Source organism: Marmota monax, unplaced genomic scaffold (genome assembly GCF_021218885.2).
Source record: "Marmota monax isolate L192 unplaced genomic scaffold, Marmota_monax_Labrador192_F-V1.1 WCK01_AAM20220418_F8-fsc00072, whole genome shotgun sequence".
Taxonomy (NCBI): domain Eukaryota; kingdom Metazoa; phylum Chordata; class Mammalia; order Rodentia; family Sciuridae; genus Marmota; species Marmota monax.
Genome location: NW_026692356.1, coordinates 838461 through 864047, shown reverse-complemented (window position 1 = coordinate 864047; position 25587 = coordinate 838461). Strand labels below are relative to the sequence as shown.

Here is a 25587-nt window from a genome sequence, read left to right as displayed (position 1 = left end):
AATCCGCCCCCGGGAAACAGCTCCGCGCGGCTGCGGAGCCAGGCGTTTCTGTCACTTGGCGATTGCGGGCGCCGAAGCAGGGCCCCGGCCGGGCCCGGCGAGGCGAGGGGAGAGTCCGGCGGCCGCCGCCCCGCCCCACGCCCTCCCGCGGCGGCCGAGAGCCCGGGGCCGGCCGGGGCAGGTCGCGGCGGTGCTTGGGAGCGGCCGGCCGGGGGCGGCGGCCTCGGAGCGCAGCGGCGGGCAGCGCCGGCTGATCCTCCCGCTGGGTTCGGCTGGCGCCGCCGTGAGGAACGCGCTCTCCGGCTGTCGGCAGCGCGGTGCGGGATCCACTCGCCCCGCTTCCTCCGGTGCGTGTTTTCTTTTCCGTTTTAGCCGGGAGGGCAGAGCGCTGGCGAGGCTGTGGAGAGCCCGGGTCGCAGCGGGTTCCCTCCCTTCCCGCCACCTCAACCAGTGCCGGAGCTGGCGCGGGGCCGCAGGGAGTCTGCGGCGGGCGTCCGGAGGGGGCGGAGGGGCCGCGCCCGCGTGTGCGGAGCCTGGGAGGGCCGGCGGGAGGAGGGAAGGGCACAAAGGCCGGTGGCGGGCGCCGGGGTCCGGCCGGACGGCCGTGGAGGAGGGGCGCCTCTGGCCGCTCATGAATATTAACCGAGCCTGCGGCCTAGCGCCTCCCGGCCGGGACCGTCGCCCGGCCCGCGTCCCCGCTCCTGCTGGCAGCCGCGCGGGGCAGCTGGGCCCGAGCGGGCGGGAAGGTGAGCCCCCGGGTTTGGGTCTTTCCCCACGCCTCCCCGCACCTTTTTCGAAATACACATTTGGGCCACTCTTCCCGGGCGCTCGAGCTCCCCGACCCGCCTCAGGAAGGGGCGGAGGAAATAGTGGTAGGTGGGTGGTGGTTTTCTTTTTCCTTTTTTTTTTTTTTTCCTTCCCTCGGTGGTTACAGGGGAGGGATAGTGTCGGGTCGTAGTTGGGGTAACAGCCACGAGATAAAAGTTGCCTGGGCTGAGGCTTCGTCTGTGTAGCTCCAGAATAATGCCCCGGAGCGGGAGCGGCGCCGCGTCCCAATCGCTGCCGCACGCCTCCTTGCCCGGCCCGGTCGTCCCCACCCAGCCTCGCCGCGGGCCAAGGAAAACAGCCGCCTCCTCGGGGACGCCGGCTCGGGCGGAGGGGCAGGGTGCAGGCGGCCGGAGTCACCCGGCAGCCGGAGCAGCCCGCCTGGAGACTCCGCCAAGCCCACGCCGGCCCTGGCCCCGGCCCCGGTCGCCTTTTTGTTTGTTTTTTGGGGAGGTGGAAGGGAGCGAGGAGGCTGTCTGAAAGTATCCCGTTTTGTCCCCGTGGGGAGAAAACATCCCTGAAGTGTGCGTATCCGGGTGATGCAGAACGTACCTACTGCCTCTGTTCTGCCCAGGAAATTCATTAATTAAAATGCACTTGAACAGGGATTTTTTTTTTTTTTTCTTCTTGAAGGGTGCACAACAGCCAGCTGTGTTTGATACAACCCTCGGGAAATTCTGAGGTTTCTCGTTCTTCTGTGTCCCTCTTGAATTTATAATCTTTTTCTTTAATTTCCCCCCCCCCAAATTTCATGCATGCAAAGATGAGTTCTTTTTTCACTTGTATGGTTCGTCTTCTTGGACCGAATAATCCGAGTGTCGGAGACGCGAACTTGATGTCGACATGTGGCAAGGCTAAAGATCGGTGTCTGGAGAAAGTTCATGCCCTTTTAACTTCTCCCTGTTGTAGGAAGGACCTCTTCAGGAGCAGACCCCGGAGCGACCCACTGGACTTCCTTTGGCCTCCGGAGTTAGCATTGCTTAGAAGGGACCGCTTTCTGCAGTTGGCCTGGACATTAACTGCTAAGGAGATCTGTCTCCTTTGTTTTTTTAAGTCGCAAGAAATGGAAGAAGACGGTGGAGTCAGTTGAAGCCAGCATTGGAAGCTTCCTGAAAAACCTTCATTCTCTGGCACGTTGTTTCACTAGCCCTGCATCTTCTCTCCGAGCCTGGTGTGAAATTCTTGCCCTTTTGACGTGTGGTGGCATTCCCCACCCAACCCCCAATGTGGACTCCAAAGGATTTGTCCTTTCTTTGAAATTTGAAATGAAATGATGGCCACACGTCGGACTGGTCTGCCTGAAGGAGATGGTGACAAGCTCAAAGCCTGCCAGGTCCCAGCCTGTGAGGTAAGCCAACTTGGTCATGCCATTGGTGGCTCTTCTGCAAGTAGGGAGTTCAGCTGTTACTGGGACTTTGAGCTGGTTGGTGGGAGTGATCCAGTTGATCAGGAGCAAGGTGAATCCTTGCCCACTCTTATTCCTCTGGCTTCAAGTGATTCTTTTGCAAATATTGTCCTTGTCTTTGATTTGTCAATATCTTGGTCACCCCTTCAGAATGTGGAGCCCTCCCATTTCTGGTGACTGTGAATACTGTAAGCCTGAGAAAAGGACATCTCAGTACCTGTTTATCTTCAGCTCCCAACCTCCAGTATTTTTCACGTTGAGCTGGTTGGGTTTGGTTGTGTGTGCATTTGGTGTGTATGTGTGTGCAGGGTTTGCCCTCCCTCGTGGAGAGGGTAGGTGGTACCACTTGTCCTGGCTGCTGTTGATGCAGATCTCTGCTTTGGGTAGGAAAAAATTTTTTTTCCCATGGACATTTTAGACCCAGCCTTGGAAAACACCTTGTAGTGTTGTAATTCCGACTCTCTGAAAAATCTCCTGCCTTGACTGTTATTTTATTTATGTCCTTCCTTTCACTGCTCAGAAGGTCTGTGAGCTGCCCTGGGGTATCAGGTGTCTTGCATTACTGTTTGAACTAGCATCTTGAGAAAGGCCCAGAAGATTTTACTCCAGGTTTCCTGAATTTTTTTTGAGCAGGCAGAACAGAACTCATAAAAAAATCCGTTGATTTATGGCATCTATATACCCTGTCACTTTCTCATGTTTTTTCTTTTTTTCTCCTTGTATTTAAAAATTGGAGTATTTGGAATTTCTTGCCATAATGTTTAGTTAGTTGTGTATGGTTTCTGTAATATGCTTGTTAAAAGCACTGAATATCATTATCCTGGAACTTTCTTTTTGAGACATCTATACTTTTATTGAAATCCTGAGGATATTTCTTTGGGTCTCCTAAGTGTTAAATTTTAACTTCATAGCCCTTGACACAAGTCTAGTTCTAAGTGTGTGAGTTTGGGCATTGTACTGAAAACGAATTGGAAGTTAAATTTTAGTCCATAAAACATACCTTGTGCTGTTTTTTTCACATTGGAGTAGAAAGTTTGTGCAGAAAACAGGGAGGTACAATGTGCAGATACTGCACAATTTATTAGGCAGAACTGTAGGTTTACATTTACAATCAGCATTTTACTTCTTGACATCTGTAAACACCTGGTTGCAGGTAAAAGCATGATTAGGTGTAACACCACAGTCTTCTGATCATGGTAAACCATAATAACTCCTTTTGGAAGGCCTGCCTACAACCTGGTGATTGCTTAATGTGTATTGTAGTTACATAATAATATGTACTGAAGTCCTAAAGCCCTATTTGTCATTGTCTTGTGAATACTTTAATTAGCATGCTATTTGCATTATATTTGCAAGAACTAATGTTTATTTGATTTTGTGTGTGTGTGTGTGTGTGTCATTTAAGAGATGCCTCAAACCAAGAATTTAGACAGCAGTTAGTTGCACACTTGGCTTTTATTAACAGTGACAGTTGTATATTTTTTTAAGAGCTGTGAAATTTGTTTTCATTTGGACCTTACTTCTGGCTTTGCTATATTGTTTCTAATATGGGAAAGAAGAAAGAGTATAAGCAGTACTTGAATTTGGTATTAAGCTGTAATATTATTTGGCTTTTTAAAGACTAGGTAGATATTTTGCTGAGATTCTTTGTGGAAGCAGAAATAAAACCTCTGGAAACTTGTGTGGTTATTGTCTTGTGTTTAATTGTGATGTGAATTTATTCCTGATTGATGCCTCTGATGCACATTACATCTAGTGAATATTTTTTAGTAATAGAAAGGAAGTTGCCATTGGAATGCTTTGGATTGATAGATGTTTAAGTCTCTGAACACCACACTTCATTTTATTAAAAGGATTTTGTTTACAGGATTGTCATTCTTTAAAAAAATTCGAAAACCAATAGCTGCATTCCTATATGTGTTCCAATGAACTAAACAAGAGACAAGCATGTGTGTGTTAGTAGTAATGCTGTCAATCAGCCAAAAACTCAAGTTTGTGGGAGAGAAGAAATCAATGTGGTAAATTAATAGGTGTCTGTCTCATGTCTTTTCTAATTAGCTAACTCCACCTTCTATGAAGTCTGTTTTGCTTTGTTGAAAACAATCTGAGATTTCTTGTTCATCATAAGTATTTCAGTCTAATGGTGTTGCTATGTGAAATAATTTAGGCACTCCCCTGATAATATATGGGAGAACCCCAAAACACATAACCAACCAGTAATCCCAGCGACTTGGGAGGCCGAAATAGGAGAATTGAAAGATCAAGGCCAGTTTCAGCATCTTAGCAGGATCCTGTCTCAAAATTTAAAAAGTAAAAATAGATGTGGCTCCGTGGTAGAGCACTCACCTAGCATGTGTGAGGCACTGAGTTTGATCTTCAGCACCACATAAAAAAAAAAAAAAAAAAAAACCAAAAAACATAAAATAAAGTTTTTTTTTTTTTTTTTTAAATAGAAGAACTGTTGCATCTATGGGTTCAATCCCTAGTACTTCCCCCACAAGGGGTGAGGAAACAGTTAACCATGGCCCTCTTCAAATAAAGAGTTGTGATAATTCAGTAGAATATGTCTTGGCATTATACAATAAGCATATCACAAATTGTATTCAAACAAATTTATACACTTTATATATATCTAAAAGGTGTGTTTTCAAAATTGGTTTTATTCACAGGTTGTGAGGGGAATGGGAAAATAAACAAGGAGAGATATGAATTACAGTGGATGGGGTAGAGAGAGAAGATGGGAGGGGAGGGAGGGGGGATGGTAGAGGATAGGAAAGGTAGCAGAATACAACAGTTACTAATAGGGCATTATGTAAAAATGTGGATGTGTAACCGATGTGATTCTGCAATCTGTATTTGGGGTAAAATTGGGAGTTCATAACCAACTTGAATCTAATGTATGAAATATGATATGTTAAGAGCTTTGTAATGTTTTGAACAACCAATAAAAAAAATTAAAAAAAAAAAAAAAAAAAAAGAGGGGACGGGGATGTGGCTCAAGTGGTAGCGCACTTGCCTGGCATGCGTGCGGCCCGGGTTCGATCCTCAGCACCACAAACAAACAAAGATGTTGTGTCCCCCGAAAACTAAAAATAAATAAATAAATAAATAAATACTAAAAAAAAAAAAAACAAAACAAAATTGGTTTTATTCACTATGTACTATGTGTTTGTAGGTGTGTGTTTATTCTGGTCTGTAAAGTATTCTGACAGCAAGCCTTGAGTAACTGCTCATAAAATCACTTTATATAGACTCTTAGAATCCTCTGTGGTGTGACTGCACCTTCCTGTATTATATAGTTTCATCCTTTAAGTTCAACTTGCTTTGTTTTTTTAAACCAAAGAAGTGAAAACTTTCACTCAGCTTTTTAGCCATTTTTAATACGATTTTACTTTCTATCTGTAGTTCACACCACTGTCCAGTAATGGAATTTTTTTCGAAGTATTTTTATTGTTATTTAAGAACTGTATTTACTATTGCTAATTAACTTTTTTTTTTTTTATTTTGCTTCTTCACCTAGGCTAAGGTTATTCTAGCAATGAAATGTATTGATAGCTCATGAAAACTATTTGTTCGTTGTTTATGGAATAGTGTAAACAATAACTAGGCCATTTTTCTGTATATGAACTTATATGAACTCATGCTTTGGTTATCTTTCTGGCCTACTATCCATTTTGCTTTTGTTCTAGACTCCCTTACTCCATCACTCTCCTATTCCCTCTTCCCCTTTATATTATCTCTTTTTGTTCTTTCTGCTTTTTATAGGGTTCTTCTTCCACTGCTTGTCTGGTTTATATTGGATTTAACCAGAGCCAAATCTGTTCCATTTCTCCACTCTTCTCACTCCCTGTTTTTTTTTTCATGTGGTATTAATCCATATTTATGACTCCCAATCCATAATTTTATTTCAGATTTTATGGTTGACTTCAACCTAGGTAGCCAGTTTGCCTTTTTACTTAACAGTGTTTTGGTAGTTCACAGGCATTGCAAACTCAACATATTCTACACCTGCTACCTACCTTCCCCTTTTCTGTACTCCTTCTTTTAATGAGTAGTGCTACTGTCTACTTATTTGTCCAGATCAAAAACTAGGTCATCATCCTTGACTCCTCATAGCTAAAATCCTGTTGAGTATATTCCAAATCCCCAGTGCCACTACCCAAGTTCAGGCATCAGTTGCACCTACCTGATAAACCATAAAAACAGGCTTCCTAAGTAGTTTAATAACCCAGCTGTGCTCCTTTCCAGAGTTTGATCCCTACCATAACCAGTGATCCTACTGAAATATAAAGGCCAATACAGAGAGTAAGGAGAGGGAGAGTAACAGAAAAGTGAGCTACATTCTCCCCATATAAAATAATTTTCTGGCTTCCTATTACCTTTGAAATAAAGTCGAGACTCCTTAGAAGTATTAAAGGACTTGGGCTGCCCTTCTCCTATCTCTCTTGTTACTTCTTTCTATACTTCCTGTACTGAAATCCTTTCAGGTCTGTAGAGACAGAACAATATTTCTCTTAACTTTAGAAATCTGTAAATATATTCTTTCAACCTTTTCCCACTTTCTCCTCCCCCTCTTCCCGATTCTCCATGGCTGATCTTCACTTATTCTGATCTTTTCTTCCTCAGGAAAGCCTTTTCTGACTTTTTTCAAGACTGGGATTAGTAGTCTGTAGTGCATTATCCTAAAACAGGATGAACTTTATGTAGCAGCATTTACAAGTCTGTTTATCTCTAGCCCCCATGGATTGTGGTCCTCATTATAGCAGAGACCATGTTTGTTTCCACAGTGTCTGACACATAAGTTCAGAATATATTTGTTGAATGAATGAATATGCACAAAAAGCTTTAAATTTTATTAAGTGTTCACTTAAATTCTAGTACACTGTACTCTCTTGATTAGTCTCCTTACTTATTGTCCCCTCCTGACCTTCATACACCTCAGGGCTAAATTTGGTCTTCTTTTCTTCTTCTATATTCAGTTTCGCGGTTTTAAAATATCAAATATATATTGCTAGTTCATATATATGGGATATAATGCACACATATGTATAATGTATATGTGTATATACACATACAAATACCTCTGTGTGTGTGTGTGTGTTCACTGCTAACTTACCCCTCTGTCTCTTTAATTCAGATTTCTACATCCAACTGACCTGACCACTCAGAATCTCCACTTGGATATTAAAAGGCACATCCAAAACCAAATTCCTGATTCTCTGCATCTGTTCCCCATCTTGCTCCAATTGCTCCTTCTAGTCTGCCTCATCTCAAGCAATAGCAATTTGTCCCTTCCAGGACAGGCATCTTGGAGTGATTTTTTTTATATCTTTCTTTTTTTCTCAGATATAGCATGCAAATCTGGTTGACTGGTCTCTCAGCTTCAGTCCTTGTGAGCCTGGAGTCTGTAACAGTAACAGAAATCACATAGTAATATCCCCACAGTAATCAGAATAGATCATTTATAAATCAGATCATGTCACTCCTTTTTTCAAATTCCTCTCAAAGGGTTTCTCATTTCCCTGGAGATTATTAAAGGCCAAAGTTTTTATAGTGATCTGTAAAGCTACGTATAACCTACCCTCCTACCTGCCTGACCTCACTTTCTGTTACTCTTCCCCTCCTTACTCTGTACTGGCCTTTCTGGACTCTTATCTTCACCATGCACATCAAGCTTGGTTAGTTCCCCCAGAGCCTTCCCACTTGCTGAATCTTCTTGGAACACTCTTCCAGGTTTCTACTTGGCTCACTTTCTTGTCTCTTAGGGCGGTTGCTTAGAGGTCACCTTCCCAATGAATCTTTGCCAACACTCTCTTTTGTGACTCCCCTACTCCTCATGCCATGCCATGCCTTACCCTGCCCAGCAGCCCTCCTTCCTTGCTTTATTTATCTCTATAGCATATAATGTCCACTTGAAGCGCTTATATATCAGATTTGGTTTATTTATTTGATACAGGTAATATATATAGAATGTAAATGTTAAGAGTGCAGAGTTTGTCTGTTTCATTCATTTTGTATTTTATGTGCTTAGAATAGTATCTAGCCCTTAATATGTTCTCTGTAAATACATTGTTTAAAAAATTAATCGAGACTAGAAAAATTCCAAAATGTTAGTTTGTGTGTAGGCATATAAGTAAGTGAACACTTATTTTAGATTATTCAAAACATGTAGAGTATGAAGTTCATGTTTTTGCTTAGATTTCCTCTCCACCTTAAATTCCATTCCATTTAAATTATAACTGCTGTTCAAATTTCTGAGGCCTTTTTTGTTGTTGTTGTTTTTTCATCTTTCTTACCTTTGGGAAGCCAGTTACCAAGTAATAATAACCAAGAAAATATGTAGTTTAGAGGTATGAAATCATTTTCACTGAGGGGTAATGAATAACTAGCAATTGGAAAAATAGGAAAAGCTATAAAAAAGTAATGTGTCTCTTTTAACAATGTTTTATTTCTTAAAATGAATATCCAGTATATGTTCCTTTTTATGTATTTTTATTTCTTCTGTTATAAATATTTCGTGATCAGTTCAAAAAGAGATCACAACATTGACTATGATAAAATGTCAACAGTTGTTAATTCTGGATAATGAGAATATTGAAATTGCATTATTTTCTCTTTCTTGAATTTTTTCTTTATTTAATTCCAAGACTACTATAAAAAAGATACTATTTGCAGATTTTAGAAAATAGGTTGTGTGTTACCATTTTTGTGAAAATCAGGTTGCTAGCAAACTACAACGCTTAAAACAATATTTAAATAGCTTTAAAGAAGTTTGTTTTCTTCTTTGGAGGCCTAGGATTCATTCTGGACTAGCTATAACATAACTATTACTTAATTTCAATGTGTATTGCTACAAGTTAGGGTTAAAGGCTCTGAGGATGAGAATAATGGCAGTGGCAGCATCCGGTTATTGTTGCTGAGCGGCATTTTGGCATTTCGCAGAAGCCTGGTGAATGTATGGAGTGGGACCTATCACTAGATAAATGAGTACTCATTTACAATGAGTACTCAGATCTGAAGAAAAATTCTCCATAAACTACTTTGAGTTCCTTGGCATTCATTCCTTCTAAGTACAGCATCTTTCAAAGTCCATTGTGTCTTTTATTTGTTTTGTTTTTGTGGTGCTGGGGATTGAACCTAGGGCCTTGTGCATACATGGCAAGCAATCTACCAACTGAGCTATATCCCCAGCCCAAAAGTCTGTTGTATCTTGATTTCATGTTCTTCATTTCTTTAGCTACTACCAGGTGAAGTAACATAGAACAAAAGTAATATTCAGTTTCTTTTGTTCTTTGTTATGTGAAGGGACTTGTCTTCTTCTTATATTTAACACTGTGTTGATTTAAGTGTGGGTAGTGCTAATGTTGATAAGATGCACAGATGCTGTTGTTGAATTCAGCTATTTTCTGTTACAGAAGGAACATATGGTAGGCACTTGTTTTTTTTTTTCTGGTTGATGTGATTAGATTACTAAAATGAATGGTTATTGTACTTAAAGATTGTCTTAGTACTTATCTACTTTTAATTGATCTTAAGGAATTAAATGTGCTAAAATATTATAAGCCTTCTGTATATTCTGTTGGTTTGAAGTAGACGTCTTCGTGTAAAAGCTCAGTTTTGGATTGGTGTAGTTGTGAGTAGTGCCTTGTATGCAGTGCTTCTTATGATCTTTCAGATTCTTTGTCTTTCTCGTAACCTAATAAGCCTTAGTTTCTGGACTTTATATTCTTTTGTTTACTGCAATAATCTTTACTATATCTTAAGAGGACTTATATTCTTAAGAGCATCTTGATTTCCTCCCTATTTACAAGATAGAGTATCATTAAAAATCAGTAGATACAAAGCTAGATTTATTATTACATGTAGACATTTCTTCTGAATGTGGCTTAGCTAGTATGATCTTGTAATTAATAGACACTTTAGCCTTAAGGTATCTAGACATCCTTAATACTCATATCTTCCTAATAAATAAAAACTCTATATTTAAAAGAAGTTATGTAAGCTTGATCAGTAAGACCTGCTTTTTCATCTCCAAATTCTGCATGTTGGCTTCTGGAAATATATTACGTACTAGTGGATGCGAGGAGAAGGGAAAGCTCTGGGCACCCTGTTAAAATCAGATCTTAAATGTAATGCTTTTAGGGAATTGTTTTTCATTTGTTTTTTTCATTTAATAATGTATCATAGACATACCTCTTTGTCCAAAGGTTGTATAGATAGGTCTTGTCCATTTTGTAAATGGAGGAAAAGAAACTTAAAAAGCACAGTCCAAAGCTGTTTTCAAAGGCTGTAATGTAAAAGAGGGATTAGATTTATTTGTATGCCTAAAAAGGATAGAACTAGGTAGGATCAATGGATAGGTAGATGGGCCAATTTATTTAGTCCACTAGTTGGAATTTTTTTTTTTTTTTTCAATTAGAAGTTAACTGAAGTTCAGGTGTTTTTGAAGAGGTGGGGTGGTAAATGACCTTCAGTTAAATGTATTATTGAGGAAATTTCCTGCTTTGCTAGTAATTTAAATCAGGCACTCTGGTGAGCATTGGAATCACTTGGACAACTTTTAAAATTTCGGATTCATGATCCTCCTGATTTAATCAATCAGAATACTTGGGTGTGACCTCAAAACCTTAATTTTGGGCATTCATTGCTTAATCTAGTTATTTTCCAAGTTTGGGACCAACAAGACTAGATGACATTTCCAGATCCTTCCAAGATCTAAATTCTTATGATACCCTGATTTTGGAATTGTTATAAGCAAACTGAAGTCATTGTAAAGAAAACAAGCAGACATATGAAGGGAAATTTTAAATGGCTGTAAACCAGTGAACATTTCTCTCTCTTTTTTTTTTTTGTACTGGAGAATGAGCTCTGCTTTACCATTGAACCACATCCCCAGTCCTTTTTTTTTTTGAGACAGAATCTCGTTAAGTTGCTAAGGCTGCCTAGAACTTTTAATCCTCTTGCTTCAACCTCCTGAGTTGCTGGGATTACAGGTGTGTGCCATGGTGCCTGGCAATATTCTTTTCAAATAAGGTAAATTTTGTGTCAAAAGAGCACTTTAGTTGTAGGTGTTGTACTTTTTATATGTATGTACTTCAATCAAAAGTTAAAAATTTTAAAGTGATGGAATCTGTTTTTGTCTTATTGCAGCTAATATTGTTGCTTTTAAGCTGTATTATAAAAGTGTTTTGTTGGCATCATGTACAGAAGGGTATTTTTAAAAAATTAAATTTATTTATTTTACAGTATAATGCATTTGGACATATAGTACACAAATGGAGCACAACTTCTCATTCCTCTGGCTGTACGTGGTTCGGTCATTCCAGTAGTGTAATCATACATGTATATAGGGTAATAATGCCTGTCTCTTTCTACTGTCCTTCCCATCCCCACAACCCCACCCCTCCCCTCTACACAAACCAAAGTTCCTTCATTAGAAGGGTATATTTTCCTTAAGCAAAAACTCAGAATAAATTATTTTGTGCATGTTGTAATCATTTGTTCATATTAAAACTTTATCAAAAATAGGAAAAGTTCAGTGGAAGAATATATAAATGGAAGATGTCCTTTATCTAGTTACACATTGTGAAAGGTTACAGGAATCATTCCACCATAAATCTTTAATAACTGATAATTAATAAAGTATTTCCCCCTGCATACCCTTGCCCATTTCACATCAGTGGCAGTTCTCTCCCTGTCTGTTGAATCAATCTTGTCTTTAAGTCTCATTGAATTGGATAATATGATGCAAGTACAGTGCAAACTAATTGCAATGTCTAATTGTTAATTCTGCAAAAGAAGCAGGATTTCTTAAAGTTGGTGAAAGTGATGAAGGCAAAGCCTGACAAAGAGGATCTGGCAGTGAGGCCAGTTAACAAATGAAGAAAATGTAATCAAGGTTGATAGGCATCTCAAAGGAGAGCAAGTTGAATTCCAAGGATTAAGAGAAGCTTTTGAGAAAACTGATGCCTTTGGGTATGATTGCGTAGAAGGGGATGTATTTCTTTGTTTTTTTTTTTAATATTAATTTTTAAAAGTTTATTTTAAAAAATTTTAATTGTAGATGGATACAATACCTTTATTTTATTTACTTATTTTTTAATGTGGTGCTGACGATCAAACCCAGGGCCTCACATGTGCTACACAAGCACTCTGCCACTGAGCTACAACCCCAGCTTGGGGGTGTATTTCTTTTCTTCCAGAAAGTGAAATTTAGTTTGGACTCAAGTTTTTTTTTTTTTTTTAGCTTTTTGCCAAGAGACACAAAAAAGTATGCATGAATGTTTTGATGGAAGAAGAAATGGGTATAGTGAACAGATTTCTTTTTTTCTATAGGCAGTGCTGCTGAGAGTTAATAGAAAATTCTGGCTTTTCTATTTGACTTTGAAATGAAGCTATTTAAAGGTCCAAGGTTAGCTTTTTAAGAGGTTGTATTGTTAAAGTAGTTCTTAGATGCCGAGAAAGTTCAGTCAGTGTCTGCCAACATTTCTGATCCCCATGGGTCTTTCCTTCCTAGGAGCACCAGTAATGCCTTAGCAAAATGTGCAGTTGATTCAGATCTGTACTGTTAGGCACAGTGACACTGCAGACTTTGTGGGAGAGATTAGGTAACATTGGAGTCTTCTTTGGGATGGTATGAGCTAAATTAGAATCTCTAGCAGAAGGTCTTGACAGAACCATAGTTTATGACTGCTAGAACTGTATCTGCCCTGAATGTGCAGATATATGGATTCTCTCCAGCTCAGGATCTTGGAATAATTTTTTCTTGTTTAATCCTTGATTTATGCCACCACCCTTGACTGTTTTTATTTGACCAACATAATTTTTATTTTTCACTTTGATTTTCAAACAAGTTATTCAAACATTTTATTTGGATCATTCTGTATCTCTAGGATAAAGGTAGGCCTATATTTAAAGACCTAAAATGTACCTGTAAATCAGGAAATATAACAATACCCCCAAACATATGGCTTGGAAAGTAAATGCTACTACTTAATTTTCCCAAACTATAGAGAAATGTTTAAAATTTATTTATTTTTTTATACAGTTATTGATTTGTGGAGAGACTGTCCCTCTGTTTCCCATACTGCTCTTGAACTCAGGTTATTCTCCTGCCTCAGCCTTTTAATTGCTGGGATGCTTGGCATATTTTTGATAGGAGAAAAGTGTGTCTTTTGTACTTGGTTTTGAATTGACTGAAGACTAGATAGAGATGTTATGTTAATATCTTAAAAGGATTTTGAACTTGAGAAACCAGTTGGTACTATTAATTAAAACGTAGAACACCAATATCAAGAGTAAAATGGAGGACATTATTCATAGCCTATAGACATTGAAAGGACAAAAAGGGAATTTTATGAACAACTTTATGTCAGTGAATTTGATGACTTAAATGGACAAATTCCTTGAGAGATGTAAATGACCAAACTAAAAAAGAAATCTGAATAGTGCCATATGTTTTGAAAAAATTGCCTTTGTAATTAAAAATGAAGATTCTAGATCCAGTTGGTACACTGATATATCCTATCATAGTTTAATTTATTTTGTCCCATCATCCGAGATGTGGAGTTCCTATAAAAACCTAAATTGAGCAACAAATATACCACTTATGGTAACTTAAAAATAATTATGTTTGCAGAATTGAAAACTTGGGACTTTAGTGGTTTAAAGAAGAAGTGATACTACTACTATGCAAACTCAGAAAATGAACACAGAGGGAACACTTCTGACCTTATTTAATAAAGCCAGTATAAGTCTGGTGACAACCAGATGAGAACATCATAAGAAAAGGAACCTATACCAACAGCTGTCATGTTTGTAGATGTAAACAATCCTTAAGAAAATATCAGTGAGTCAAATCTAGCAATATAAGAAAAGGATAGTGTGTTATGACTACATTGGAGTCATCTCAGGAATGAAAATTAGTGTGTGTGTAAAATTGAACTCTCATACATTGCTTGATAGGGATGTTAAATGCCATGTAGTAAAACATTTTGGCAGTTTCTCCAAGAGTCAAACATACATCTACCATGTGGCTTACTTTTAACATCTCCAAGTTTAAACATCCCAAATGTCTATCAACAGATAAATGGAAAACAAATTATATTATATCCATGTAATGAAACACTGCTCAGCAATAAAAAAAGAATGAATTAAGGATACACAACAACATGTGTGAATCTAAAAAATGTTGAGAAAAAGAAGCCAGACATGAAAGAGGCATAAAGGAACATGGTGCTGTGGAAATGCTCTGTATCTTAATTGTGTGGTAGAGTTGATTATATGTATTCATTTATCAGAATTCATGGAACTACACATTTAGAATGGATCCATTTTATTATTTGAGCCTCAGCAAAATTGATTTATAAGAAATAAAGATTGGCAATAGCAAATTTCAGTGAGGATGTAGAGCAGCTGAAGCTCTGATATATTGCTGATGAGAGTTTAAAATGGTACAACATTTTTTAAAAAGCCTTTGGCAGTTTCATGTATATGTGTTTGTATATACATATTAATTAATTGATTTTTTGGTGCCAGGGATTGAATACAAGGACACTTAACCACTTAGCTACATCCCTAGCTCATTTTTATTTTTGAGACAGGGTCTTCCTAGGTTGTTAAGGCTGGCTTTGAACTTGTGATCTTCTTGCCTCAGTCTCCTGAGCCATGGGGATTATAGACATGTGCCACCATGCCTGTTGGCAGTTTCTTGTAAAATTCACTGTATATCTACCTTAGGACACAGCATTTCCATCCCTAGATAATATCTTAAGAGAACTAAAACACATGTCCACCAAAGGATTTGTATAGGAGTGTTCATAGGGTTGACTGATGGTAATCTCAAAGTGGAGACAACTCAAATGTCCATTAACAGGAAACTGATAAAAATTGTAGTATATTCATTCTGTAAAATATTTTCAAATAATAAAAAACAGCCTGGATGAATAGCAGAAACATGCTAAACAAAAGAAGAAGGAAGACAAAAGGGTATGTGCTGTGTGATTTCATTCATAAAAAGTTTTAGAGCAGACAGAACTAATATATAGCAGTAGAAACCAAATGGTTGTCTTTAGGGTGTGTCTAGGTGGGTACACAGGAAAACTTTCTGGAGGTCACAGAAATGTTCTATATCTTGATGTGGTTATGAGTTACTTATGGACTTGTAAGAGTTCATGAATTGTACACTTAAAATCTACATATTACACTGTAAATTAATATTTATACATCAGAACCCAAAAGATGAAATTAAAATGTAAAACACGGTGGAAAAAATTAAGAATATAAAAAAGTTAAAAGAGAAAAACTAAAACTGTTGGATAAGACACAGCACCTTGCCTAGTACTAAAAATATTAGATATGTTCTCTTTCACTGTTGTATCCTCAATTTTTTTAAAGAAGAGAATCAGAATGTTTTTAATGTCTATGATTCTTAAGGTCTAATTTCACAACTTTAATAGAAAATTGCTTTCAGGTAGTTGAACTCTTAAACCCTGGACTTAATTTGTACCTCTAATATATTCAGTTACTCTTATCTTCCTAAGTCCTTCAACAAAATTGTAGTAGTTTTGTTTTTTTCTAGAGGAAAGTTTTAAAATTTTATTTCCTTAATTGTAGGTCATAGTAAAAAAATAAATAAAAATAGTGAAACTGAAAAACAATTGAGCATATATATTGCAACAAATTGTTAGGTTGCAAAAAGTTGATTTTTCTTTGAGTTTAATGAGACTGGTAAGCAAATACTAGTTGACTTCATAGAACCTTTGATTTGTTTTGGAAACGAAGATAAGTAAACTTCTCTGAATACACTTTGTAAAAAGTGATAACTAGTTTGTAAAGTATTGTTTTCTTTAGTTATGCCCAATGACTACATTTTGGTGTTTGTTCAGGAATTCTTGATTAACTGTTCTTTTTTTTTAATACTGTAATAAAGTATACATGACATAAAATTTACAATTTTAACCTATTTTAAGTGCCTAATTCAGTACATTAGGTATATGGTCGTAAGGTTGTATAATCATCATCTCTGTCTTTCCAGAACTTTTTTTATCATTCCAAACAGAAACTCTGTTAAGCAATAACTTCCTATTCTCTCTATCTCCTAGTAACCTCTATTCTATTTCAGTTGTAGATTTGTCTATTTTAGATACCTTATATAAGTGGAATCGTACAATATTTGTTCTTTTGTGTTGATTTACTTTACATAATGTTTTCAAGGTTTATTCAACTATTGGAGTTCTAGTTATTAGAGCTCCAATTTCCTTCTATGGCTGAATAATATACAATTGTATGAATATATCATTTTTTATTATCCATTCATCTGTTGATGGAAACTTCGGTTGTTTCCACCTTTGGCTATTGTGAATAATGCTGCTATGAATGTTGGTGTACATGTGTCTTTTTGAATGTCTATTTTCGTCTTTTTTGAGAGTAGGATTGATGGCAGGATGCTTCAGGCAGAGAGAACCATGTGGGAAAGGCAAAATGTGAGAGAATGACTAAATACAAAAAATGCCAAAAAATTAAGAAAAGTCCTATTAAAATACTAAAATAATATAAACTTAAAAACCATATAAGATTTTCCTCTTCCGTTGCCTTTATGTAACATGAAATGCATACATTTTAGTGTTTGAAAAGTCTTTGCAATGCTTTTCTTTCTAGTTCAGAACTGTTTTTGGCACATGAGGGTGTACCACATAGGAAATCTCTGGTATGTTTTGTATCCAGCGTTAGATTCTTAAAAAAACAGAAACAAAAAACTAGGGTTTGGCCAGCTGTAATCCAGTGAGTAATTTTTTTTAAAAAAGTTAACCCGTAAAATCTGTTAATATTCACAATCAAACTGATTTGAGGACCCTGAGAAACAATAATTAGTGATAATATTTTTAAAGTTTTCTGTTTTGAGGAGTTACATCAGAGTTCTCTGTTTTAATAAATTCTGGTTTTGGGTGCTTCATCTGTCTAACCTTTGCTTCTCCTATTTTTTTTTTTCCTTGACCACTTTATAATCTGTAAACTGGTGGGGCAAGAAAAATGCTTTTTTTTCTTTTAGATTAACTGTATATTTCTAGAAGAATTTGTTTCTTAAGGTGGTCGTAGGGGCTGGGACTGTAGTTCAGTGGTAGAGCACTTGCCTAGCACATGAAAGGCACTGGGTTTGAGGCTCAGCACCACATAAAAACAAACAAACAAACAAATAAATAAATAAACAAATAGATATAGTGTCCACTACAACTAAAAAAAATTTTTTTTTAAAAGTTGGTTTTAAACTTTTGACAGGAAAACAGACTAGTTGGAACGCTTGCTCTCTCCCCCACCCACTTTTGAGAGATCATGAGAATAGATTCCCAATAGCTAGAGATAAGAGAGTTTTTGCACAGAGTAGTATAGTTGTTAAAGAGCCATATAGTTTCTTACTCTTATTTTTCTTGGTCTATAAATATACAAATCAGGAAAAAGTTATTAGTAGTCCTTTTGATATTTGCTATACAGTAAGTAATTAAATCATTTGTCTTTGATTTTGAATGTTTTGCAACTTTTAATATTTTTTATTTCTGTTGCATGTTAGACATTTATGCTATTGACATTAATTAGCCTTAATATTTATTTAGTATTAAAGTACTGTTCAGTACTTTGTAAGTGCTAAACTGTAATGTCTGTTTTCTGGAAATACACAATGAGAGAAAGTAGATTTTAGATAATTTTACAGTTATTAAAGGAGAACATTTTAACTCATTAAGTACCTTAAATCATTTACCACAGTTAATCTTCACAACAACTCTGCAAGGTATGTACTATTGTATGCATTTTTAAATTATGGAAACTGGGGTTCAGAGTTAACTTCAAGATCACACAGATCTTCTGAATATCATTTTTTTAAAAAAATTTTTAAATTTTTATTATTGGTTCAAAACATTACATAATTCTTGACTGAATATCATTTCTTGACAGTTGTAGATTGATCATATTCTTGATGAAAACCTATGGTTCATTTAAAGCTGACCTACTGTAACAGGATTTAAGGTACATAGACTTATTTCACATATTGCCTTGTTTTCCAACCTCATCTCTTGCTGGAATCCATAGTAGTCTGGATTATGAGAAGTCTGAAGTCTTTTCATGTCTGCTCATATTCCTTCTGTATGAAATACCTTTCCCATGTCTTGTCATTTATGTAAGTCCACACTTCCTTCAAAGTATTACTTGGTTTGTAAGCTTTTCTGACTTTATTAATCCCAGGTAGAAAGTATTTTCCCAGTCTTAAGGTAGATGGTCTTGCTTTCTATGGATTTCTTCCTACATGCTTTCTCTTCTTCTAAACTCTGTCTAGTTACCCTTATTTGTAGTGTTGTTTGTATAGATCTGTAATCTCTTATCTAAGAGGGTTGGGTATTTCAGAATTCATGAGTTTTCACATTTTAGAAATGTAAGATGATGCAGGTTCTAGGACAGCATTCAGCAATCAGAAGTAGCTGCTGTGAAATGTATGACTATTTACCCTGTAGGAAATGTATGACTGTTTACTCTGTAGGCTTGGAAAGGCTTACCATGAGCAGGACAGGTTTTTCTGTCAGTGAGTTACAAGAGATATTTTCACTTTCAGAGCTGTTTGAAATTTAAAAGCATCAATGTGGGGTTATAGATTAATTACTTTTTGTGAAGTATAGACTGTATTTTCTAAAAAATCTTGTAATTGTATGAAATTTTATAATATTTTTGCTTCTTTCCCTTTATTTGTGGAAATGAATTGGTTTTTAATCACCTTTCAAAGTTTGTGTGTTCGTGTCTATTAATTTATCTATACCTGTCTGGTAGATGCAAATGTATATCATGTATTTCAAAGGTCATTGTACCTTGAAGTTGTCCCATTTTTGGCCAGTGGACTTCTTTTATTTTGTTCCTGAATCCTTTTAGACATGAGCCTCATTGTCTTTGGTGGCTTCCTAATTATCTGGTATGATTTTCTAGTTCATCTTTTATGTAGTTTTTCACTCCAGGACCTAGAATCAGCCATGTCTTCAAGAAAATCCTAGGTTCTTCCAGTGGGAATGATATTTCAAGACCATGTGTGGTTGCTAGGGATGCTCATTGCTACTGAGTTACACTTGACTGTAGGTCTTTACACACACACACACACGGAGTTTGACTTTTTATTTTGAAACAACTGAAAAATAGTACTGAGAGTTTCCTTATATCCTTTACCTAGAATTCTGTAACATAAATGTCTTATATAATGATAGTATAATTATCAAAAGTAGGAAATTAGTAATAATATTGTTATAGTATTACTGATACACTGTGGGTCTTTTTTGTCATGTTAATTTGTTTTTGAGATAATGAGTCATAATGATATTTCTTTTCAAATTCAGGACTAGAAGTTTTTATTTTTTGGCATTAGATCTGGTTCTTTATCCTTCCACATTAAAAATGAGGACAAAATGAGGCATTAGTATACATATTGCCAAATTACTCATGTGATTTTATTCCAAATATCACATACAACAATCTAGAAAAATAGTGCAAAAGTAGTACCTTATCGGGGCTGGGGATGTGGCTCAAGCGGTAGCGCGCTCGCCTGGCATGCGTGCGGCCCGGGTTCGATCCTCAGCATCACATACAAACAAAGATGTTGTGCCCGCCGATAACTAAAAAATAAATATTAAAAAATTCTCTCTTTAAAAAAAAAAGTAGTACCTTATCAATATGATTACTGAAAACAGTATATTTCTTTCCTGGGCTTTCCCAATTCTCTTATTAAGTTGTACTATATCTGCTTTATCAAACTATATAGGCATTATGTATATACTCTCTCCTTCCCCCCCCCCCCTTTTTTTTTTTTCCTGGTACCAGGGATTGAACTCGGAGATGCATAACTACTAAGCCACTTCCCAAGCCTTTTTTATTTTTTGTTTTGAGACAGAGTCTTGCCAAGTTGCTGAGGGCTTTACTAAGCTTTTGATTGGCTTTGAACTTGTGATCCTCCTGCCTCCTGAGCTGCTGGGATTACAGGTGTGCGCCACTGTGCTTGCCTGGCTACTCTCTCTCTTTTAACCCTTTTACTTTTGGTACAGATAGCTATATTTAATGCTCTAGATCTTATGCCCATGTTTGTATGTCCATGTAGATGATCTGGAGCTCATTCTGTGATAGATTCGTTAGGAGGAGGTATGGATACAAAATTCCCAGAGTTCTCACAAGTAGATAAGTTTGTCTGTGACCTTTGTAACTGGAAGTGTTTGGCTGGGCACGTTATCCTTGATCACATTTTCTTTCTTGTGATGTCTTCAGTATGATGCTGCATTTTGTTGTTTAAAAAAAAAATTTTGCTGTTTAAAACTCTGATGGTCATCTGATTTTTATTTCCATGATAAATCACTTGGTGTTTCTGTTTAGACACATAAAGGATTTATTTATTTATTTTTTGGTCTTTCAAGTATGCAATTTTGCTAGATTATATGTTCATGATGATCATTTTGGGTTCATAGTCTCAGGTATCCTTAGTTCCCTTCAATGTACATTTTAGTATCTGTTCTATTTTCTGCTTGGCTGTTTGGTTTTCTTCTTAAGGGATTTTCTTGTACACATATTGAAATCTCCTTGTCTATCTTTACTTGTTACATTCACCTGTATCTCTTCTAGTTTAGTTTTTTATTTCTGAATTAATGTCTTCTGATTTCTTTCCTGAGTTCCATCAGCTCATTTTTGAGTTTGTGCAATTGCAAAATAATTAAGTTCTTTCATATATATATATATATATATATATATATATATATATATATATATATATTTAAAATGTTTTTTTTAACTTGTACTACTCAGTTTGAGTTTTGTTTCTAGTAGTGTCTCCTCAAATATGCAGCTTTTTCTTGGGAAGGAGATTTGCTTCTCCCATTTTGTAGTCTTGAGTTTGGATTTTCTAACTAACTCTGTCTCCTTCAGACATGACCATAGATTCATATTTATACACCTCCTGTCGAGTGGGTAAAACTATCCTAGTTTTAGTTGTTTTCTCATATTGGCTATTGTTCTTTCCAGTGAGTACCTCTTGGCTGTTTGGGCCTACCATGATAAATTTCATAAATTTGTTGGCCTAAAACAACAGAAATCGTATTCTCTTACACTTCTGGTAGCTCCAGGTATTTCTTAGTCTGTGGCAGCATAACTCTAGTCTCTACCTTTGTCTTTATGTGGCCTTCTTCACCCGATGTTCAGTCTTCCTCTGCCTTTTTCTTGTAAGGTCACACGTCATTGTCCCATCTAAGTAATTCAGGATGATCTCAAGATCCTTACCTTAATTATATCTACAAGACTCTTTTCCTAAATAAGGTCCATTCTTTGGTTCCAGATGGACGTATCTTTTTTTCAGGGTTGATGCATTATAGGCGATCTGTTCAGTCACATGCCCTGCTGTTTCCCTTTGACTTTTTCTCTGCAGATCCTGATGTTGTGTAAAATTTGTTGTTATTAGTGATTTGTCTGTCCTCACTTTTATTTTGGGGTTCGTAGGGATACCTTTTCAACTTAGTTTTTTTTTTTTTTAGTCCTGGGAATTGAACCCAGGGCCTTGTGCATGCGAGGCTCGCACTCTAACAACTGAGGTATACCCCCAGCCTGTCAACTTAAGTTTTGTTGTTAATATTGCCCATGTGATATTTTATTTTATTGGCTTGCTCTCTGTCTATATTTTCTTTTTTCTGGGGAGGAGAGAATTTAGGGAAGATTTCCATATCACTTTTAAATAAGGAAGAGTTGGATAGTCATTTAAATTTTTCCTTCATGAGTTTTCTAAAGGATTTTTCAGGTGGAGATGTTCCCCATGGGAACCATGAAAGTGTAAAAATCATACTGTGTGTTTAGGAATGGTTTGTAAAATCTTGATCTCATTAGGCCACTAGTCCTTGAGATTTTGTTTTGTTTTGTTTTTTTGATATGAAGTTTTGTTTACTGAATCTTAACTAGTAAGGTCTACCAGAATTACCTGAGAACTGGTGAAAATCAGATGCCTGGAATCCTTCCCTCCCCACCCCCAGATTTTTTTTTTTTTTTTTTAAAGAGAGAGAGGGGGGGGGAATTTTTTTTTTTTAATATTTATTTTTTAGTTTTCGGCAGACATAACATCTTTGTATGTGGTGCTGAGGATCGAACCCGGGCAGCAGGCATGCCAGGTGAGCGTGCTACCGCTTGAGCCACATCCCCAGCCCCCACCCCCAGATTTTTTAAGAATCTTAGGGTGGGGATGATATAGTATCAGTGTAGGTAGTTAGGGATTTTGCTGCAGTCTCATCTGCTGTAACTGCTATATTGTGCAGTTATTTAAGGAGGGAAGCAATTTGTGTTTTGCCCACAACTAGTATAATGACCTCTTTGTTCCCAAGATAAAAATTCTTCTCTTAAAATGATTCATGTTTTATACTTTCAGGGCCAAAGATTTCTATTATATTTAGAATTGCCCTCCCACATGTATTAACTTACCCAACAAGTATTTGTTGTGTACCTTTTAAGTGAGGATACAGCAGTAAAGAAATACAGATATGGTCTGGTCCCTGCCTTCATGGTATACATGGATAATAGGCAGTGCAAACAATGGAATAAGATTTTAGATGTGGGCTGGGGATGTGGCTTAAGGGGTAGCGCGCTCGCCTGGCATGTGTGCGGCCCGGGTTTGATCCTCAGCACCACATACAAAGATGTTGTATCTGCCGAAAACTAAAAAATAAATATTAAAAAAAAAATAATAAAAAAAAAGATTTTAGATGTGCATGGAGCTATGAAAACATACAATAAAAAAGCTCATCTAGTGTAGGACACAGAGAAAGTTTTCTGGGAAGATTGTGTTCAAGCAGTTCCAGAACAAGTTAGCAGGGTAAAAAGAGAAGAATGTCCTGGAAGAAAGAACAGACTTAGTTTTGAAATATGCTACAGTTGAATGTAGCTATACCCAGGGAGAATTTCTCTCATTGGAGACAAAAAAGGATGAAACCAAGGGAAGGGAAAAATATAGAAGAGAATAACAGCCTTTATTAGTGTTTCCAAAATATTCAAGTTAGTTTTTATAGAAGGAGCAACTCTCATTTTTGTTCACATTTCATCAGTTTCCATTATCTTCTATAATTATAGTAACACAAACTGCACAAAAAAGGAGCTTTGTGCTAAAGTACAACTGACTTGTGTTAAACTTGACTGTCACTTGATGGGAGCAGAAATGAGTGGCTAGAGTGTCTTCCCACATATAAGAGTTGAGCTGGCATTGTGACCAGACAGAACTCATACAGAGGGAATCAAGAATTTTTGTTTATTAGGCAAGGTCAAGTTGGCCAACATCTACCATAATTATAATTTTGACTTATTGAGGGAGATGAGGATGGAAGGAGGTCAAGGTCAGAATTTCAGGGGACACCACCAATGAAGGGACAGGTGATTTCAAGAAGAGCTAGTTAGAAATTATTTCTTTTTAGGAACCTTAGTTTTCAGATTTTGAAGACCTTGAATTTGATTTTCATATTTATACTTTGAGCAGCCTTGCAATTTTGTTTCTCTTATGTTTAACCTGAATTTTTTCAAAGTTATTTGGCCACTGCTGACCTTTTTCATCTAACTCTAATTCATATTCTACATCCTTTGGAACAAGTGGGAATGTACTTGGAGAAGCCCTGCTGTGCAGGCAGAAAGGAGCAAGGAAACGGATTTAGGCAGGGTAAGTCAGATGATTAGCTTTAGGTTTAAATTTATATATACGTTGCTTTTCAGCCTTTTGGCTAAGATCAAGTGTAAATTTATATATAAATGCTGGATAGGAAAGATTCCAGAAAGGAGTGAGATGGGATGATTGGGGGACCAACTAGAGACTCCTCTAATAGTCTAGGAGAAAGTTGATGGAGATCTGAATTCAGGTCATGGTAGAAGAATAGAAAAGTGACAGTTCAATGTGTATTTTAGGAGAAGTGACAGGATTTGTAGCTGGATACGAGAAGAAAGGAAGAGAGAGTCTGGGAAGACTCTAGTTTCTCTGTTTTGGTGACCAAGGGGATGAGTTGTGCTGTCATCATGCAGATTAGGGGATTACAGTGGTAGGTGAGGTTGTGAGAGGGAAGATAATGAGTTTGGTTTTGGACGTGTAATGTAAGGTGTTTAGGTGTGTGTGATTATTAGCAAGAGCTTAGTCATACAAATTTGGATCTTGGGATAATGGGTAGCACTGAAAAGAGGTTTGGAAGTAATACATAGTTAAAATCAATTCTGGAGGATGACCTCATCTAGGTATAGTATAAGAAAGGAGAAAGTGGGTCAAGAAGAGAATTCTAATTTAGATAAGGGAAGCCAGTCTTAAGAATATTGTATCAGGTGTCTGTTAGATGACTGTCTTAAGCATGTTATAGATGTTATTTTATTTCATACAGCAACAACAAAAAAACTTCTATGAGGGCAAGTGTTACTATTCCTATTTTATGAATGAATGATTTGAAGTTCAAAGGTAAGGTCATTAGCGCCTTGTCCTACATGTAGTAGGTGGTTATTGAGACAGTGGAGTCTTACTAGGACCTACACTGCCTCTTGTAAAGAAGACAAAAGAATTAAAGAAATAAGACAAAAAAAGAGAGTGATAATATGGTATTCAGGACGAGGAATATTAAAGGAACTATTAGCAATGTGAGATGCTATTGAGAGATTAAGAAAGGACTGAGTATTCTTTGGTACCCTTGGATTGAGTCAGAGTAAGGGTTGTTGATGGTGCCACAGGCTTGTGTCAGAATTTTTCATTGTGGAACGTAGTTCTCATGATTGATTATGTCACTTTTCCAAGTTGTGTTTTCATTGAATAAATAAATGCTAGCCTGTGATACCTAAAAAGAAAAAAAAAGTGACAATTTTCTAAAAACGAAATAGTTTTAATTATTGGATAAGACTTATGAGAAAGGCTTTTCTTCATAATGTAAATAATTTAAGTGTACCAGTGATTGGGAAGATGATGTAGTTCTGCCAGTTAGCTGTAGTGGCTTAGACAGGAAAGGGAGGGGAAAGAGCCTATGTGCAGATCACATCACTGCAGAGCTCTGGTGGCAGGCTGCTGTGCTGACAAAAGCTGAGTCAGAGAAGAGAGGAAGACTGCACTATAGGCAGTCATGGCCCAATTCAGGCTTCTAGACTGCATGATCAACCATAATTGGAGTTTATTGTGCAATCTGTATTGTGCATGGAGTGGTCAGGTTTGTTTAATAAATATGTGATTTTGCTTTTGAATTTAAAACTGCTGTAATGTATAGAGCAAAGTGAAAATGCTAGCTAAGAAAGCATTCTTCTTTTAACAGTACAAATGTAACTTTTAAACTACTACTTTTTGTTGGAATGCTTCCTTAACATGC

At 37.1% G+C, this 25587-nt stretch overlaps 1 protein-coding gene across 6 annotated transcripts in view; it reads left to right on the top strand.

Annotated features, from left to right (window-relative positions):
* Nucleotides 1-212: 212 nt before the first annotated feature.
* The window catches only part of Arhgap21 (Rho GTPase activating protein 21), a 123603-nt gene continuing 98228 nt past the window's right edge, over nt 213-25587 (top strand). For 2 of the 6 annotated variants that reach the window (XM_058578601.1, XM_058578598.1), the window contains exons 1-2: nt 213-347; nt 1735-2173. In XM_058578601.1, the coding sequence (XP_058434584.1) occupies nt 2096-2173 (78 nt within the window). In that variant the 5' untranslated portion in view covers nt 213-347; nt 1735-2095. Of the gene's footprint in view, nt 348-636; nt 747-859; nt 877-1734; nt 2174-25587 lie in introns of those variants that run through there. The other 4 variants (XM_046442253.2, XM_046442251.2, XM_058578599.1 and 1 more) reach the window with 3 other exon arrangements.